The 18714-nt window shown below is 38.5% G+C and overlaps 1 protein-coding gene across 1 annotated transcript in view; it reads right to left on the bottom strand.

Moving 5' to 3' along the window:
* The window catches only part of Pth2r (parathyroid hormone 2 receptor), a 109471-nt gene extending 95231 nt beyond the window's left edge, over positions 1-14240 (bottom strand). Inside the window, exon 1 of the mRNA XM_074071600.1 lies at positions 13767-14240. Coding sequence (XP_073927701.1) covers positions 13767-14198 — 432 coding nt within the window. The 5' untranslated portion in view covers positions 14199-14240. The remainder of the gene's footprint in view (positions 1-13766) is intronic.
* Positions 14241-18714: the final 4474 nt, after the last annotated feature.

Genomic DNA, 18714 nt, shown 5'->3' with positions numbered 1-18714 from the left:
TTGTTGTCCAGAACCTATATAATCAAAGAGCGAAACTTACCTTGTTTTTGACGTAAAATTGCACCAATTATATATTTAACTAAATAACATAGAATAGTCCCCTACAACATATATATACTCACAAGTAAGACAGGCTTAAATACAATCCACAGATGTGGCTCCTAGGCAGGCCAGAAAGTAGAATATCATCCTCAAATGCTTATAACACAATGACCATGAGTGGTAATAAAAAATAAAGCTCAATATACTCACAAATAAAATGCCATTACTAATATGGTAGGAAATAGATATATGCTCTCTGTAAGACTGACTTAAAAAGACATTTTGAAGCTATAGGTAAGCCCCATGAGCCTACTCATGGTTACTTCCAACTTTTAGAGAACTTCAAGAGTCAATTTTTTGACAAGAAGATTGAGCTTAAATCTTGCTTACACACCTATAAAAAGCTCTATATATAATGTCACAGATTCTATTCATCTAAAAATAAGACATCAGAGTATACATTTGAGACAAAAAGCTCTACCTCAATGCTTATTGTACATATGGGTGCCTTTCTGAAAGCACTTTTCCCAGAAGTGTAGACAGGAGAATACAGAAACTTTGACCTGGCTCATGCCCACAAAATTGTTTCAAAAACATTGCTAAACAATATTTGCTTTCAAAGAAAAAAAACCTATTTTAAAAAGTTTTTTAAAACTCATAAAAACAGAAGTGGTCTCATTATATAAGAAAAGTGACAAGTATTATAAATTATTCTTTTAGGAAATGACAGTCAATTTTCAATTTGACATAAATGGTTTCATATGGGAGAAGCAGTTTATCTTCAGGAATTTTACACATATAAAACTACTCTAATCTTATTACCTAGCTGTGTATAATGGCTAATACTTGTAAACCCAGTTACTCAAGAAGTAGAGATCAGGGGATTGTGATTCCAGTTAGTGAGACAAAAAGTCCAGAAAAAAAATAAGTGAGGCATCCATCTCAATAAATAAGCTGGGTGTGATGGTAAATGCCTGCAATCTCAGATACACTGGAGGCTGTAGGTGGAAGGATCACAGTCTGAGGCTGGTCCTGGGGAAAAACACAAGACCCTGTCTAAAAAATAACCAAAAAAAAAAAAAGGTGACTGAACATTTAGCAACTTAAGAAAACTAGCAATAATGTTTACATCCATTAAAAAACTAGAGCAGAAAAGGGAGATAAACACAACCATGCAAATACAGGAAATGATAAATCTAGCTAGAAGGGTAGACAAGCAAATGAAGGGAAGGAAACAGTCAAACACTACAAAAAATGACAGGAATTAGCACACACCATTCAATAACAACTCTCAATGTAAAGGGTTTTTTTCTGAAAAGTTATCTGTCACTCTTGAAAGACAAGACCCTTGAAGAAATTTGTGATGTAAAAGGGAAGTGGAGATAGATTTGCAGAGTCCTTGGCATAGGTTTCTCTCTCACTTCTCTAAGTCACCTGTTTAAATCTGTGGTGTGAACCTTATGGAGGGCCATGTGACATGGTTTGTGGGAAATAGCAGCAAGGAAGCAGTAACCACCAGGGAGTGGGGGGGATGCAATTGCTTGGAGGTGGGACAGGGAGGGAACCTAGGTAAGGTAAGAGTTCTGTATTGAAAGCCAGTGATGATGTTTTGATATTCATTTCCTGGTACTGAAACTTGAATCTAAATGAATCACCCCTATTTCTGAAAATATCAATATTGTGAAGTGACATATTCATAAAGTAATGAAAAAATCTTTCTTTATTTCATGTGTATTTCTATGAAATAGAACCAAGAGCAATTCATCTGGTACTAAAGCCACACCCCAGTGCAGTCACTTCCCTACCCTCACCCAGCTTCCTTTCTTCTTGTCCTGGAACCTGTCTCCACTGTGTAATCCAGCTCTGCTTCTGGCTGTGTTCAACAGATCCCAGTGAAGGATTTTGTGAATCTAGGCTTCATTTCTTTGTCTTTCCTACTTTGCTCTTGCAATTTGCTTATTTCTGGTGTATATTCTTTATGTAATTTCAGTCCATATTTGATTTCATTCCATGGAAATAAAAAACTTGTTGCACATGCTGTGAAGAATTATTTTACAAGTTAATATTTCCCCTCCTTTACTATAAATAAAAACTTATTTTATACCTTGTTTTAAAAGAACCCAATTGCTTGTTACCTGCAAGAAACACACCTCACTGACAAAGAAAATACAGACTAGAAGTGAAGGAAATGAAAAAGATATTCCAAGTACATGAATTTGAAAGCAAGCAAGAATTTAGTCCTACTCAACAAAGTAGACTTCTAACCAAAATTAGTCAGGAGAGACAAAGGTTACATAACATTGTTAAGGAAACAACCAGCAAGAGGGTATAACATTTGCCAATATATGCAAACTAAACATCAATGCATCCAGTTTCACAAAACAAACACTATTGGACATAAAGGGTCATATGGACCCCAATACAATAATAGTAGCTAATTTCAATACCCCAGATCCATTAATATATATGTCATCCACTAAAAAAATTCAACAAAGACACATCAAAAGTTAAACTATACTACAGATCAAACAGATTTAACAGACATCTACAGAACATTCAATCCAACATTTGCAGAATATACATTCTTGTCAACATCCCATGAAACTTTCTCCAAGAGATATCACATTTTAAGACATAAAGCAGGTGTTAACAAAAACATTGAAACACTTTGTTGTATTTTTTCAGATCATAATAGAATAAACTAGAAATCAACAGTAAGAGGAACTACAGAAAATATATAAACACCTGGAGATTGCACAATACACTTTTGAAGGTCATTGAAGAAATAAGGGAGAAAAATTCCTAGAATCAAATAAAATGAAAACAATCTGTCAGAACCTGTGGAATATAGCAAAGGAAGTTCTAAGAGTGAAGTTTATTGCATAAGTGTCTACATTACAAAAGGAGAGATATCAAATAAATAACCTAATGATACACCTCAAAGTCCTGGAAAAACAAGAACACAAGAATAAGCCAATTCCAAAAATTAGTAGGAGGAAAGAAATAATAAATGTCAGAGCTCAAATTAATGAAATGAAAACTAAACACAATACAACTGACCGATGAAATTGAGTTAGTTCTTTGAAATCACAAACAAGATTGACAAACCCTAAACCAAACTAACCAAAAGAAAAAGAAAACCTAAACAATAAACTTATAGATGAAAACTTATCACTGAAATTCAGAGGATCATAAGGGATATTTTGAAAACTTATGCTCCAACAAACTGGAAAATTTAATAGAAATGGAAAAATTTCTAGTCACATATGACTTACAAAAATTGAACCAAGAGAATATAAAACTTAAATAGATCTACAACAAGCAATGTTACTGAAACAGTAATAAACAGTCTCCTCACGAAGACAAGCCCATGACTCTTCTGAATTCACTTCTGAATTCTACTAGACCTTTAAAGAACTAATAGCAATTTTCCTTAAACTACTCCATAAAATAGAAAAGGAAGGAATGCTACCAAGTTCATTCTATTAAGCCAGTATTACCCGGATACCAAAACTGGATAAGGAAACAACAAATAAAACTATAGACCAATTTCCTTGATAAACATAGATACAAAATGTCAATAAGCTACTTGCAAACCAAGTTTAATAATATATTTAAAAGTTCATATACCATGATCAGGTTGGTTTCACACCAGGAATGCAAGGATAGTTCAACATATGCCAATCAATAAGTGTAATAAAACAAATAGAATCAAGGATAAAAATCACATAATCATTTCAATAAAGCCTTTGACAAAATTCAACATGACTTCATGATAAAAGCTTGAAGAAACTAAGAACAGGAGGATCACACTTCAGCACTGTAAAAGTTATATATAACAGGTAAAATAGCCGACATTTTACTGACCAGGAAAAAATGAAAATATTTCTTCTAAATTCAGCAATGAGACAAGGCTGTCTACTCTCTTGACTCTTATTCAATACAGTGCTTGAATTCTTAGCCAGAGCAATAAGGCAGGAGAAGTAAATAAAATGTATACAAAATGGGAAATGAAGGAGTCAAATTATCCCATTTGCAGTTGTTAGGATCCTATATTTAAAAGATCCTAAAGAATATACCAGAAGACTCTTATATCCAGTAAACACTTTCAGCAAAGTAGCAGAATACAAAATAAGTAAATAAAGATCAATAGTTTTTCTATTCACTAATAACAAACTCACTGAGAAGGAAAATAATCTCCTTGGCAATAGACACACTCATGTACATCAAATGTTCATGCACACACACACACTACAAATAAACCTATCAATGGGGTTGAAAGGACTCTACAATGAAAATTATGAAACATAATTTGAATGAGATATTAGAAGGTAGAATGATATCCCATGTACATGGATAAGCAGAATTAATATTGTGAAAATGGCCCTATTACAGAATGCATTCCACAGATCTAATGTAATCCCAATCAAAATTCCAATGACATTGTTCACAGAACTAGAAAAATCATTCCTAAAATTCATATAGAGGCACAAGAGACCCCAAACAACCAAAACAACTCTGAGCAAAAGAAAAAAAAAAAGCAATGCTGAAGATATCATGATCCCCAGCTTCAAATTATATTACAAAACTATATTAACAAAACAGACATGTAGACCAGTGGAATAGAGGAATAGAAATAAACCCACATAGCTACAGCCTTCTGATCCCAGCAAAGATCCAAAATATACATTGGAGAAAAGAGTCTCATTAATAAATGTAAAACTGAATATCCACATGTAGAAGACTGAAACTAGATCTCTACTTCTTACCATGTAGTAAAATCAATGCATAATCAATCAAAAACTTTATTGTAAATAAACCTGAAACTTTGAAATTTCTAGAAAATAATCTGGGAGTTGACTTTCTGAATAGAACTCCAAGAGTCTGGGAAGTAAGAGCAAGAACTGGCAAATAGGATCAACCAAATTACAGAGCTCAAAATGGGAACATGGTTCAACTGGTAGAGCACCTTTCTAACAAGTGTGAGCTCTGAGTTCAAATCCCAGTACTTCCAAAATTACATATGTGTGTATGCGTGTGTGCGTGTATGTATGAACACTTCTGCATAGCAATGAAAACAATTACCTAGAGTGAAAAGACAGTCTACAGAATAGGAGAAAATCTTTGCCAGCTATCCATCTGACAGAATTAATATCCAGAATACAGAAAGAATTGTTTTAAAGTCACAAAAAAACCAAATAATTCAATCAATAAATGGTCAAATGAACTAACACTTTTAAAATAGTAAAGTACAAATGGTCGATAAATACAAGAAGAAACATTCAACATTGTTCACCATCAGAGAGATGCAAATTAAAACAATACTTATATTTCACCTCACCCAGTCATAATGGCTATCATCAAGAAGAGGGATATGTGCAGTGTCTCATGCCTATTGTCCCAGCCACTTGGAAGGCAGAGATCTGGAGGATTATAGTTGAAGGCCAGCCTAGGCAAAAAGTTAGGGGGACCACCCCCCATCTCAACCAATAAGCCAGGCATTGGGGTTCACACTTTGTAATCCTTCCTATGTGGGAGGCCACATTTCTGAGGCTGTCCTCAGGCAAATTTATGAGACCCTGCCTGAAAAATAACTAAAACAAAAAAAGGCTGATAGTGTGGCTCAAGTGGTAGACCACCTGCCAAGCAAGCCTGAAGTCCTGAGTTCAAACACCAGTATGGCCAAAAACAATAAAATGTTGGTGAGGATGCAGAGAAAAAGGAACCTTTATACACTGTTGGTGAGAATAGTGCAGTCACTATAGAAATCAGTACAAAGGTTCCTCAAAAAAACTAAAAATGGAGCTACCAGTACCATACCACTCCTGGATATATACCCAAAGGAATCAAAGTTGCATACACATTTATCATGGCACTATTCACAATAGCCAACTCAATGAATCAGCCTAGGTACCCATCAACAAATGAATGAATAAAGAAAATACAGCATATATTTTTCTTATTTTTATTAATGTATATTAATTGTACAAAGTTGTTTACTGTGACATTTCCATACATTCATATAATGTACTTTGATCAAGTTTACCTCATTACTCTTTCTTATTGTCCTTCTCCCCTTTTTTATATAATTTTACTGGATTTCATGATTCTATTTTCATACACGGGTATGAAGTACTTTGATCATATTCTGTTCCCTTCATTCTCTCCTTTCACCCTCCCCACTCCTACTGGATCCCACACCTAACCAGTTCCCCATTTTACAATCATGTCATTCATTTTGATTTTAAGCCTAGATTCCACATATGAAGAGAACATGCAATGTTTGTCTTTCTTATTTTGGCTTATTTCACTAACATGATCATTTCCAGTTATATCCCTTTTCCTGCAAACAACATAATTTCATTCTTTATAACTGAATAATACTCTGTTGTATGTATGTATATACTGCATTTTTATCCATTCATCAGTTGATGGACACCCAGGCTGATTCCATAGTTTGGCTGCTATAAACATGGGTGTGCAGTTATCTCTATTGTATGTAGACTAATATTCCTCCAAATATATGCCCAACAGTAGTATAGAAGGATCACATGGAATTTCTGATTTTAGTTTTTTGAGGAACCTCTATACTGATTTCTTCAGTGGGTGCACTAATTTACATTTTCAACAACAGTGCAAGAGTTTCTACTTCCCTGCACTCTTACCAGCATTTTTGTTGTTTGTTTTCTCGGTGATTGCCATTCTGATTGGGGTGAGATGAAATACTAGTGTAATTTTGATTTACATTTCCCTTATGACTAAGGCTGTTGAACATTTCTTCATGTATTTATTATCCATTTGTAATTCCTCCTTTTATAATTGCCCATTCATTTCATTTCCCATTTAGTAATTGGATTGTTTGCTCTTGTGTTGAATTTTTGGAGCTCTTTATATATTCTGGACATTGATCCTTTACCTAATGAAAAGCTGCCAAATACTTTCTCCTGCTGTGTAGATTGTCTCTGGTAATTGTTTCGTTTGCTGTTGCAGAAGCTTTTTTAAATTTTATATAATTCCATTTGTCAGTTTTTACTGATTTCCTGAGCAATTGGAGCCCTATTCAGAAAGGTGTTACCTATGCCTGTATCTTCAAGGATCCTCCTGTGTTTTCCTCTAAGTTCAAAGTTTCAGGACTTTCATATAGATCTTTAATCCATTTAGAATTAAATTTTGTACAGAGTGAGAAGCAAGGGTCTAACTTCAGTCTTCTACATGAGCATATCCAGTTTTCCCAAAACCGTTTGTTAAAAAGCCAGTGTTTTCTCCAACATATGTTCTTAGCAACTACTCAAAAATCAGATGACTATAGCTACATGGGCTTATTTCTAGAACACTGACCAGATGCAGGTTCAGTTGCATTATTTGTATCCCAGGGTCCCCAACTCTGCCTCAGAAAAGAGTGACCTTTTGAAAATGAAAACTGGGGCAAATGATTGAAGATATGAGTTCCCCATGGGACCAAAGAAGATGAAATTTTCTTGGAATTAAAGAAACATAAATTAGTGCATTCAAACATTTATGGCAAACCTACCACTCAAAGGCACTATGCCAATAGTCATAGGGAGCTCCAAGTGTTTTATTACATAATCCTGTCCCCTTGTGGGTTTACAATCCTGCAGGAATCTTATAGACAAAAATCTGCATGAACCTTTTAAACAACTGGCCTACCCTTTTATTTCCATCATATTGTCATTGAAAATGTCACTTACACATGTGGGCTAAGGGGTTCTCTGTGCAGTGATGATTCTGAAGACCTTTTCTTCAGACGTTTTAAGCTGCATAATCCAATATCCAACCATATTCTAAGTATCTCAAGCTCAGCTATCTAAAAACATAACACATCGAACCTGCCCCAACCCTCTCCTCCTTCAGATGAATGAATCTTCTAAATATTTCTTAAATATCAACTTTCTTGCATCTCGACTTTTACTAGCTCACACCAGTGATAATCAAGACTGCTGAACTATCATCTAGTTTGTTGGTGTGTCTTTAGAACGAGTGAGAGAAGTAGAGGTAGATATTAATCAAGTACAGCTATCAGTACTATGAATTGAATATGCAATTGTATCAGAAAGAAGTTGGATTCTGAAGAAGAATGAGGAGGAGGAGAGGAAGGAGTAGGAGGAGAAGAAGAAGAAGAAGAGAGCCACCACAAGGAACAAAAGGAAAAGCATCACTGAGGGGATACCCTAGAAAAATTCACACACACCTTTAAAAGCCTTCAGAGGCTCCCAATCACATTTAGAACTAATCTCAATCCAAAAATCATTTTATTTAAAAGGGCTTAACAATTCTGCTAGGAGTAAAAGAGGGAAAAACTGATATTTTCATTCTCAAAAAGCTTACATATTCTTAAACTCAAGTCTCTCACATTCTATGAGTAAATGCTATTATTACCTCTGTTTTACAGAGGAGGAAATGAGACTCAAAGAGATGAAATGTGTTGCCTAAAATTTTAAAGAATAACCAAGAGAAAAGACAAAAACAAAACAGAGGGAAGAACACGTATGTGTTCTAGTAGATGACAAAAGCAACTGAAGTTAGAGACAGGAAAGCAAGCAATGCATGAATGTTGGTTAGAAATGTTCTTATTTCTTTTCACAATGGAGGGAATTCTGGGGAAATTAAACCTACACCCTGTGCATTGCCAAGAAAAAGTCAAATCTGGCTTCCTTCCATCTCGCTGCCTCTGGGTGACGAGACTGCCCACAATTAGTGCAACCATGGAGAAGTCCACCCCTCAGGAACACAAGGCTTCCAGATAACTAAAAGACAGATGGAAATAGTCCTGGCTGGGAACAGGCAAGAAAGAGAACAAACCAGCTGTCTTATCTTTAGCTATGACAGTGCTTGTGGCAATCAGCACAATGGATCATCAGCAGTCAAGTTTAGTTTGACATTGCTAAAGATAGCCTCATAGTTTGCCTAACCTTGGAGAAGAAGGTGCCTGTGTGCTATGATCGTCTTCATGCTATGTCTGCCAGTAATGACTTCTTGGCAGTTCCATCTATTAACACAATTTCCAATTAACACAAAGACTAAAGTACAGGATGCAAGATGATTCAGTTGATTTATTTATCTCCTTTTCTCTCTGTCACCCACTCCTACTTCTCTATGTCCCTTGTACAACATTTACACAAGACACACGTGTACTCATCTTTTATCTGAATGTTTGCACAAAATGTATTACTGCCTTATTTGCATGTATTTTAATGTATGTAAGTAGTATATATCTCATTGTTTCTCTGTCATATTTCGTCCTGTCTTATGATCTCACCATGCTGGTTTGTATCCATTTAATTCATTGCTTTTTATTGCTGCACAATACTGCCTTATGAATACCAAATTGTCCCTAATTGTCTAACATCACAGAATTGCTGCAATGACCTGCAGAACTGCTGCAATTATAAACCTGTGTGAGGAATTCTGTGGGACAGATTCCCAGGTGTGGGCATTGCTGGAACAGAGGATACACATGTGTACAATTTAGCTAATCAGTGCTCAATGAGCTCCACAATGAGGCCATGAGGGAGAGGTGAGCTCTAATGTCTCTTAGCCCAATTTTGTCATTTGTTAAAGTGTAAGAAATCATAGTGTCTATCTCATAAAGTTATATTAAGTTCAATGAGAGAATACATTAAAGCATTTAGCATATAAATTGGCAGTTGGTTGATAAATAAATAGTACCACAGATTGTCATCTTTTCCATTCCCTGAGAGACTTTTGATTTTCTGTAGACTCTGAGTCTTCATCCTGTCAGGTCAGTAGAGCTTACCCTCCTCACTGCACAGAAGAGGACAATACACAAAAATGGATCCAGACTTATGCCTAAAGAGACTGGGTACTACCAGTGGAGGAATGTGAATGCAGCTTTTGGGGTTCCAAACCCATGCTCCGTTCCCTACACCAGGATGTCCATAGCAGCATTGAGATTCCATTCAGGAAAAAATGAAAGCAAGAAAACAATATTTGCCCACTGGTATCTGCTCACACCTGGTACTGTACAGAGCTGACCTACTTCCACTCGTTGTCTTTCCACTTATGTGGACATTTATATGCACTTCCCAGACTACTCTGTGGCCAGAGCCACCGAAGGTAACTGAATTATGCATGGGACATCCCACACTCGAGCTCAGTAAAAGAGATGTTATTTCTTGGTAATGTTGTGATGGAGGCAGCCTGGGAGAAATAGTCCTTTACAAAAGAAATAGCCACTCATTTGTCAAAAGCATAGTTAGTGACAGCCTCTAGCTGCAGAGCCTTCAAGAGTCTGTCTGAGCACAGGGACTGGGAACTGACCATTTTTTCATGGTGTGGAGATGGGTAACTGCTGTCCACAAGCTCTCACTGAGTTGGTCAAAACTTTGTCCAATTTGCTTGCTGCTCTGAGACTCTCCCTGACCAATCTCACTTCCTCACCCTTTTATCTTTCACAGGCATTAGCCCCTCCCCCAGCAAACCACCTGCACCCCTAACTCCATCACAAAGCCTGTTACCAGGAGGACCCACTGGCACAATAAAGACAATATTTGCACAGAGGTCCTCATTACCTTGTGATGATTTGACTTTAGGAAATGCATTGCTGGGGTCAGCGATGACATCCAGTATACGAATGCATAAGTGGTGTGAACTGTGCATTGAGGCAAAGGCAGCACCTTTACCAAACAAAAGCTAGACATCTTTAAGTCAATTGATGAGCGCTAGTCCATGTCATCTATCCTGTGATGTGATTCAATGTGTACTGACTATTAAACACTTATCCTACACAAGCTCAAGTTCCCTTCGGTGGTCTACCAGTATGTTACAGTTTTTAAGTACATGTGTAGCTAAGAGTATACTCATCATTAACTAGATACTTGAAAAAAATAAACCAAGGCAGGCTCATTTTTCATAAATACCTTGACTTGAAGTAAGAATCAGCAAGTCATAACTGGAGTAAACAATACCCAAAAGGTATCATGTCTATTATTCCTCCAAGTTAACTAAAGGGTTTCAAAGGAGATAACCATCATAACATAAAAGTAATGAGCCAAAAATTACAGAATTAAAAGAATTTTACTCCAAAAGAAATCTTTTGAAGATGAAAGAAACTGGAGACCAGAGAATATGTAACGATGTAAATATAAATCACTTTAACCAACAGATTTTTTGTGTGTGGTAGTACTAGGGTTTGAATTCAGTGCTTGGTAGGCAAGTGCTCTACCACTCGAGCCACACCTCCAACCCCTTTTGCTTTAGTTATTGTTCAGATAGGGTCTCACACTTTTGCTCAGCTAGCTTAGGACTACGATCCTCATACCTATTCCTCCCTGTAGCTGGAACTACAAGTGTTCACCAACACATTCAGTTTATTTATTGAGATACAGCCTCGCTAAAGATTGGCCTTGAACCACCATCCTTCTGATCACTACCTCCTAAGTAGTGGGGATTACAGGCATGAGCCACTGCTACTGGCACTAGATTTTGTTTAAAGTCAGAAAATTACAATATGGAAATATCACAAACTGTCATTTTACACAATTCTGAACCTCTGATGGGTAACTGTTGTTATAAACACATCTAGAAGTCAATTTAAAAACATATATAGAAATCAATTTAAAACAATAGTTCCCAACCAGGAAGGATTTTGCCAATCAAAGGACATTTGGCAGTGTCTAGAAATATTTGTGACTGTCACAGTGTGGCCCAAGGGGGTATCTCTGGCATCTAGTGGACAGAGATGCTGCTATACACCCTACAATATATAAGAGCACCCTCAAAATCAGAATTACATGGCCCAAAATGTCAGTAGCATGAAGGCTGAGAAAACCTGGTTTAAAGTTATTTTAGTAAAGGTATCCAGTGTCCTGATTGTATTGCTGAAAGCAAAAGGAAATATTCTGTCCATAATTTCACAGTGATTTGCTTCTTTGTTGACTAAATAATATTTCATTTCCTGAGAAAAGTAACCTAACACACTGAATGAAATAAAGATTAAGAGTTCATTTGCCCCTATACAAGAAGCTTCTGGTTTTAAGCACATTATCGCAATATTTTATGAGCTAGAGAAGCATATGAGAGGTCACCAGCGTTCTACAACTGTAGTGGAACTTTACTATCAAGTTCTTGGGGACATTTCCCCATGCATTCATATTCCTTCATAACAGAGTGAATTTTTTCAGATTTGAGTATGTGCTACTTTTAAGCATCTGTTATTAATCTTACTAGCCAGTGTATGACACATAAATTGTTTTTTTTTAATATGATAAGTCTAAATGAAACATCCAGTCACGTTAGGTAAGGCACAGCATTTTGCAGGACATCTATTTCCTAGAAATCCCTTTGGACTTTGAGCACATGATAAAAGCGAGAGCACACAAGGGAGGGGTGAGGATAGGTAAGACACCTAAAAAATTAGCATTTGTTGCCCTTAACGCAGAGAAACTAAAGCAGATACCTTAAAAGCAACTGAGGCCAATAGGAGAAGGGGACAAGGAACTAGAGAAAAGGTGAGATCAAAAAGAATTAACCTAGAAGGTAACACACACGCACAGGAAATCAATGCGAGTCAACTCCCTGTATAGCTATCCTTATCTCAACCAGCAAAAACCCTTGGTCCTTCCTATTGTGGCTTATACTCTCTTCAACAAAATTAGAGATAAGGGCAAAATAATTTCTGCTGGGTATTGAGGGGGTGGGGGAGAGAGGGAGGGGGCGGGGTGGGTTGTAAGGGAGGGGGTGGGGGCAGGGGGGAGAAATGACCCAAGCCTTGTATGCACATATGAATAATAAAACAATAAAAAATAAAAATTTTAAAAAAAAGAAAATTTCCATTATCAAAAAAAAAAAAGATTCAATTCATAGGGTTATGACTACGATACACGGATTTTTTTTATTGAACTTTTAGAATCACTAAGATTTAAACTGGTCATCTGAAATCTAAGAACCTCGTTTTAAGTTTAGATAGTATTAAGTACGTAAATCCAAGGCCTTAACTTTGTCATAGTTAGGGATTTTCCAAAGCCATCAAATTGGGGCGTCATTCGACGGTCAACGTGCGCCCTCTACCGAGTCAGGGAGAAATAACCTTCCGTCCGTTTTAATCCACAAAGCTCTTAAAGTGCAGAAAACTCCCCACTAAACGCTACTCTTTTCTAGTTCATCTGCAAGGCTGCCTGTGAACCTGCATTTCATTTGACTCAAAGCAAAAGGTGTAAATGAATTGTGCCTGGCACGTTAAACAGGCTCCTTTGGAAAGATCGCCCATAAACACACCTGAACGATATTGGCACCAGGGAAATGACAGTCCCACTTATTTTGAACGTTCACAGCCGGGCCGCATCTAACACGGTATGTTCATTCTATCTGGTCTCTTTGCGTTGATGGTATGTGATTCTGTATCAGAGAGAGCCCACATCCTTCCTGACCAAGGCACAATGGATCTGAGAAGTTTTAAATTCTCAAAAGCAGGCAAATATCGCTTGGATTATTTAGGCGAGTGCCACAGAGACGGTGCGGAAGAAAAGTTCCATTTCCTCCCCCCGGGTGCGCATTCCTGATCCCGGGCCCGTGGTTACCCCTCAGTTTGCCGACGCCGAATGCGGGTGCGGAGGGCGCGGTGCGGAGGGCGCGGGCCCGGCGCTCGCTGGTGCAAAGCTCAAGGCCAAGTCCGCGGGGTGCGGGCGACCCGCCAGCCCGGGAGCCCGCGCGCCTTCTCGGGGCGCAGGTGCGGGGACCGCTCTTACCTGGGCTCCCGCGAGCAGACAGCTGCTGAAAATCAGCCAGCCCCAGACGCAGCGTGACGTCTCCAGCCGGGCCATGCCCAGAAGCCGGGAGATGGGAGCGGGGACCCTCTTCCTGCAGCCCGGGAGAAGCCTCCAGACTCGCCAACTCGGCCGGCGCGAGCAAACTTGGGGCGGGAGCGCGGGCCACCGACAGAGGATGCGGGGGTTGTGGCCTCCCGCTCCCCGTGCGCGACTCTGGGAGGGTCCAAGGAGGGCAGCTTGCGCCCCGGCCTCGACTCGCAGCCCCGACCCGCCCGCGGTCGGAGGGGGCGGAGGTTGGGGGGTGGTGCGCAAGGAGGGGGAGAGGGGCGGCCCCGCGCCCCGCGCCTTCGGAGTCACCCGGTCGCAGCCAGGAGCCAGGGACAACCGATCCAGAGGCGCTGCCGTGGCCATCTAGACACGGCATCCGCTTCCCTCCGCCCGGGCCCGGGTTCCCGCGCCACCTCGAGGGGCGCTCTGGCAGGGCGGGGGACAGAGGGGCGACGTCCAAAGTTCCCTGTGCCCTGGCGCGCTGAGCCAACATCCCCGGACTCTGCGCAGAGTGGAGCAGGGCTGCGGGTCCGAGGTGTGCTACCTACAGCCCTCGTAAAGTTCGCCCCTTCTTTTTCTCCCAACCACTGTGATAATACTGAGATCACCCAAAAGTGCAAATGGAAAACGACATTCTGATGACAGAGGGACTCAACCCCAAAAGAAAAAAAGAGAGAGAAAGAAAATCCACAGTCCCAAGGACATTTTCCAGTTATCCTGGCAGTTTTGTCCGCTGTGAGGCTATCACCACCAGCACCAGTCAGCTGGGTCGGCTGTTTAAAATGCATACTTCTGCGCTTTCCGTCAGACTCGCTAATCACTGCAATGATTAGCCTTGAATATGTAGTTTTATGTAAACCATTTAATATTCTTCAGTACGTTTTTTATTGAATTTTTTAAAATTTTTTTTAAAGTGTCGAAGGCTTACTGTGAATATTTTTAAATTAACCTGTTGTAGTCTTGGTGAAGCATTTCTCTACACTCTTGCCTTCTGTGATAATGTGCAAGTACTTTTCAGGTACTTGACAATTTAACAAAAGTGCCATCTCATTGTTCTAAGTTTCATTTTTAGTTTATTAGTAAGGTTTACTATACATTTATTGGTGGTTGTATGCTTAAATCTCCTGTTTTTGCCTTTTTTGGGGGGAGAAGTGTGAACCATGCCCTCAACTCCTGTTCTTACCTCTTGAGCAAAGAAATGAAGAAATGAAGTGATCCACTTCAGTTTGAAGCTGGATAACCTAGGTTTGAAATTCTGGCTCCACTTCCTGGGTGTAAACATTTACCAATTCTTGGGCAAATTACATAACAACCTTTTTGTCTTAAACTCCTCACTTGTAAACTGAGAAAATAAGACAGAGCCACTCTGACTTAGTTCCAGATGCTATATCAAAATACCATAGGCTAGGGGGTTTATAAACAAACAATTCTTTCTCACAGTTCTGGGGAGTCCAAAGTCAAGGCACTGGTCAATTCTGTGTATGAGGAGGGTCCACTTCCTAGCTACTGCCACCTGTTCTCACTGTAACCTCACAGGGCAGAAGGGGTGAGCAATCTCTTTGGGATCTCTTCTAACAATACTATTCCATTTAGGAGATTCCCTCATGACCCAAGCACCTCCTAAATCCCCACCTCCTAATGTCACTTTGGAGGTTAAAATTTCAGCATATGAACTTGGGGAAAGATAAACAGTCAGTCCAACGTACACTCTCAAAGGTTTGTTAGAAAAGTTAAGTGAGCTAACAAAGATAAAGCCCACTCCAAAGGAGATGCTCAGTAGTGTTAGCTTCTATGATTAGTATCACTTGCTGCTGCCACTGCTACTGATGGTGACGTTTGTGATCTGCTAACCATGGTATGTGAATGGGCAATGGGTTGTGATGCATTTGAACATTTCCAATTTATGTAGAAAAGCACTATCTATATTTAGAATATTTAATCTTTCTCTAACATAAATGCAAAAATGTTTTTCAAACTTTATTCTTGCCCTATTTTTAATATTTTCATCAGGGTAGATTTTTATAAACTTTTTATGTACCTAAACTATCATTTTTGTTTGTTCGTTTTTGTAGTGCTGGAGATTGAACCTAAGCTTCACACATGCTAGGCAAGCACTCTACCACTGAGCTACCTCCCCAACCCTGATCAATCATCTTACAGTTTCTTTTTTAGCTTTCATGGCAAGAAATTGCATATTTTAATTTTTGCATAAGTTGCAAAAATTAGTATCTCTTTTCATCATTTTTCTCGTTCTTATCTACTGCTTCATAATTTTATACTTAACATTTTAAAGTATCTACATTATAATAATTTAACAATTTCTACAAATGCCTAAAGTCCTCATAAAATCTCTAGTGCCTACATTGGGGTCTAAAGTCTGTCAACATAAGAAAAAATCTGAAATAAGAAAATAGTTTATTCTGAGCCAAAATACAAGTGACCATATCCCAAGAACTCAACTCAAGATATCTGGAAACAGAGCTCCCTAAAGACCCTGGTCCTCTGTGAAGAGATTGCATACATTTTTGACAGTTCCAAAAAGAAAGTAAGTTATCAGGTAGACAAAGTATAAAAAGGAAGGAAAATCTTTCACAAGATTCAGATGATGTCTTCAACAAGGGACAGAAATTTCCTGTAGGATTCAGATGCCTCCTCATTCCCAGTTTTAAGGTTGGTGGGGTCCAGAGATCCATCAAGCCTAGCACACATTTTAAGATTTTTATCCAGGAGTCACAAAATGCTAGATGAGGTAGAGACCAATAAATGCAACCTTAGCTTTTTGATCTACATTTCATCTTTCCACAGTCACGAGGCTCCAGTCAGCAAAATTCAAACAATCCAGAAGCTCTAAAATACAAAAATGGCCTCTTGTGAAAACTTCAGTTCACACTAGCCAGCATCATTTCCTAAAGAACCTATCTTTTGAATGGGGAAGATATTTAGAAATTTGGTGGAGGACAAAAGTTTGCTAGCACCTCAAAAAGCACAACTTCAGCTCCATATGAGACTGCTTGTCTAGAATTAGTTTAGGAATTAAAGCAGGGTGTGCAGCTGAGGGAATGGAGCCTTTCTCCTTTACCCAGGGCGAATCCCATTCATCAAACCCAGATGTCAAGCAACCCTATCAAATAGTTGGCAAGTTCCCTAGGAGTATCTGAGTTTTCTATCTAGAGAGGTATAAGAAATTAGGTCTCCAAGACTCAGTCCTGGGGGTTTCCTGGCTGGCGCTCAGGAAAAAGGCAGATTGGAGAAATCATGACCGTTTGAAGGGGGTATTAGTTAGTGTGTATCGAAGGGAAAAAGCACTCTACAAGGTGAGGGACTCTGTCAAGACTCCAAATTGGTATTCCATGACTCACAAGCAAGTGGCTTTCTATCTGTCTAATCTGCAAAGGTTGTTGTTATCTACTCACTTCATAATGTTCATGTAAGAATTAAGTGAGATAATGACAATGTCAAAGGAACTTTTAGCATCTGTGCAGAATTACACAAATGTCAGTAAGCCTGCTATTTGCAGAATACTTTCATATATACTATCACATTCAGTTATAATTAATATGCAAATCCTATTATGAAACACTCAGTAATTAATTTGTAGCTTAAGAAAAATAATGAAAAGGGAGCAATAGCAAATATTAGAATTTTCCCTACTGAGGACTAAAGGAAATAATTAATAAACCCAGGACCCACCTTAGTCATGATAAAGACTAAAGAAAATTAAAAGTTAGACAATTGTGTATTTGGCACCATCCTGCTTCCTCTTCTTTAAATCTATTTTTCCCCAACTTGTTAAGTAAAAATGTTTTGCATTTGTTTCTTGAATAATGAGAACTTTCTCTGCAATAATTAAGTAACCACGCCAACTTAAGTTTGCCATTCCTAAACTAAATGTCCTACCCTATGTTCCCTCTTATTCTCATTCTCTATCTCTCTCTCTCCCTGTCTCTCCTCTCTCAGTTTTAAAATATGTGCCCAAAATTCTTTGACATAACACTTCCCATTTAGAAGTAGTGAGTGGTGAGTCTGGGCTCTGTGGCTAGTTGGCCCTTACAATACAGTGGAAATTGACCCTGGCCTTAAGAAACTGGAAGCTTCCTCTAAGCTCCAGGATTCACTTTGACTACAGGTATTTCACCACCATGCTGTGAGGAAGCCCAATGGAGACTACTGAGGATCTCATGTCTCCACACTAACTGATACTCCAGGCAACAGCCAGGAGCCACATTGGAAATGGATCTCATAGCCCAAGTTGAACCACCTCTGCTGATGCCAGGTAAAGCATCAGTCCTACCCAAATTACAGATTTCTAAGCTAAATAAATGGCTGACTTACTTTAAGCCATTGAGTTTGGGAGTAATATGTTACACAGTAACAATAACTGAACCCATCCCACCATCAAACTTCTATCCCTAGATAAGTGTGAAGATCTTATCTAGTGATTAGCATAGGATATGAGAACAAATTGGTTTCTTTCATTCTTAGCTACTTGTGATGAGAACTCAATCCTGTTCAAATGCTCAGTGAACAGAAAACTCCTTCTTCCATTACAATTGCATTTTTATCTTTCCAAAATCATATGGCTTTCTCAGAGGTGACATATTTATCTGTGAATTTCTGAGAGCTGTAGATTCTTCTCCAGAAATGCCATGCCATCAGTGAATATTAGAATTTGAAAAATCTTTAAAAGGAATGATGGAGGGGGTGAATTTAACTAAGATATATTGTAAGCACTTTTGTAAATGTCACAATGAACCCCCAGAACAATAATATAACAAAAAAATAAATTAAAAAAAGAAATATCCCTCAGCTTCTTCCTAATACTTAAATCACACCTGTATTTCTCTACCCATGTTTTCTCTCAAAACCAATTCTAATGATG

This window comes from Castor canadensis, chromosome 4, assembly GCF_047511655.1.
Source record: "Castor canadensis chromosome 4, mCasCan1.hap1v2, whole genome shotgun sequence".
In the NCBI taxonomy this organism is placed as follows: Eukaryota; Metazoa; Chordata; class Mammalia; order Rodentia; family Castoridae; genus Castor; species Castor canadensis.
Note: the sequence above shows the minus strand (reverse complement) of the source record. Positions and strands in the feature narration are given on the sequence as shown.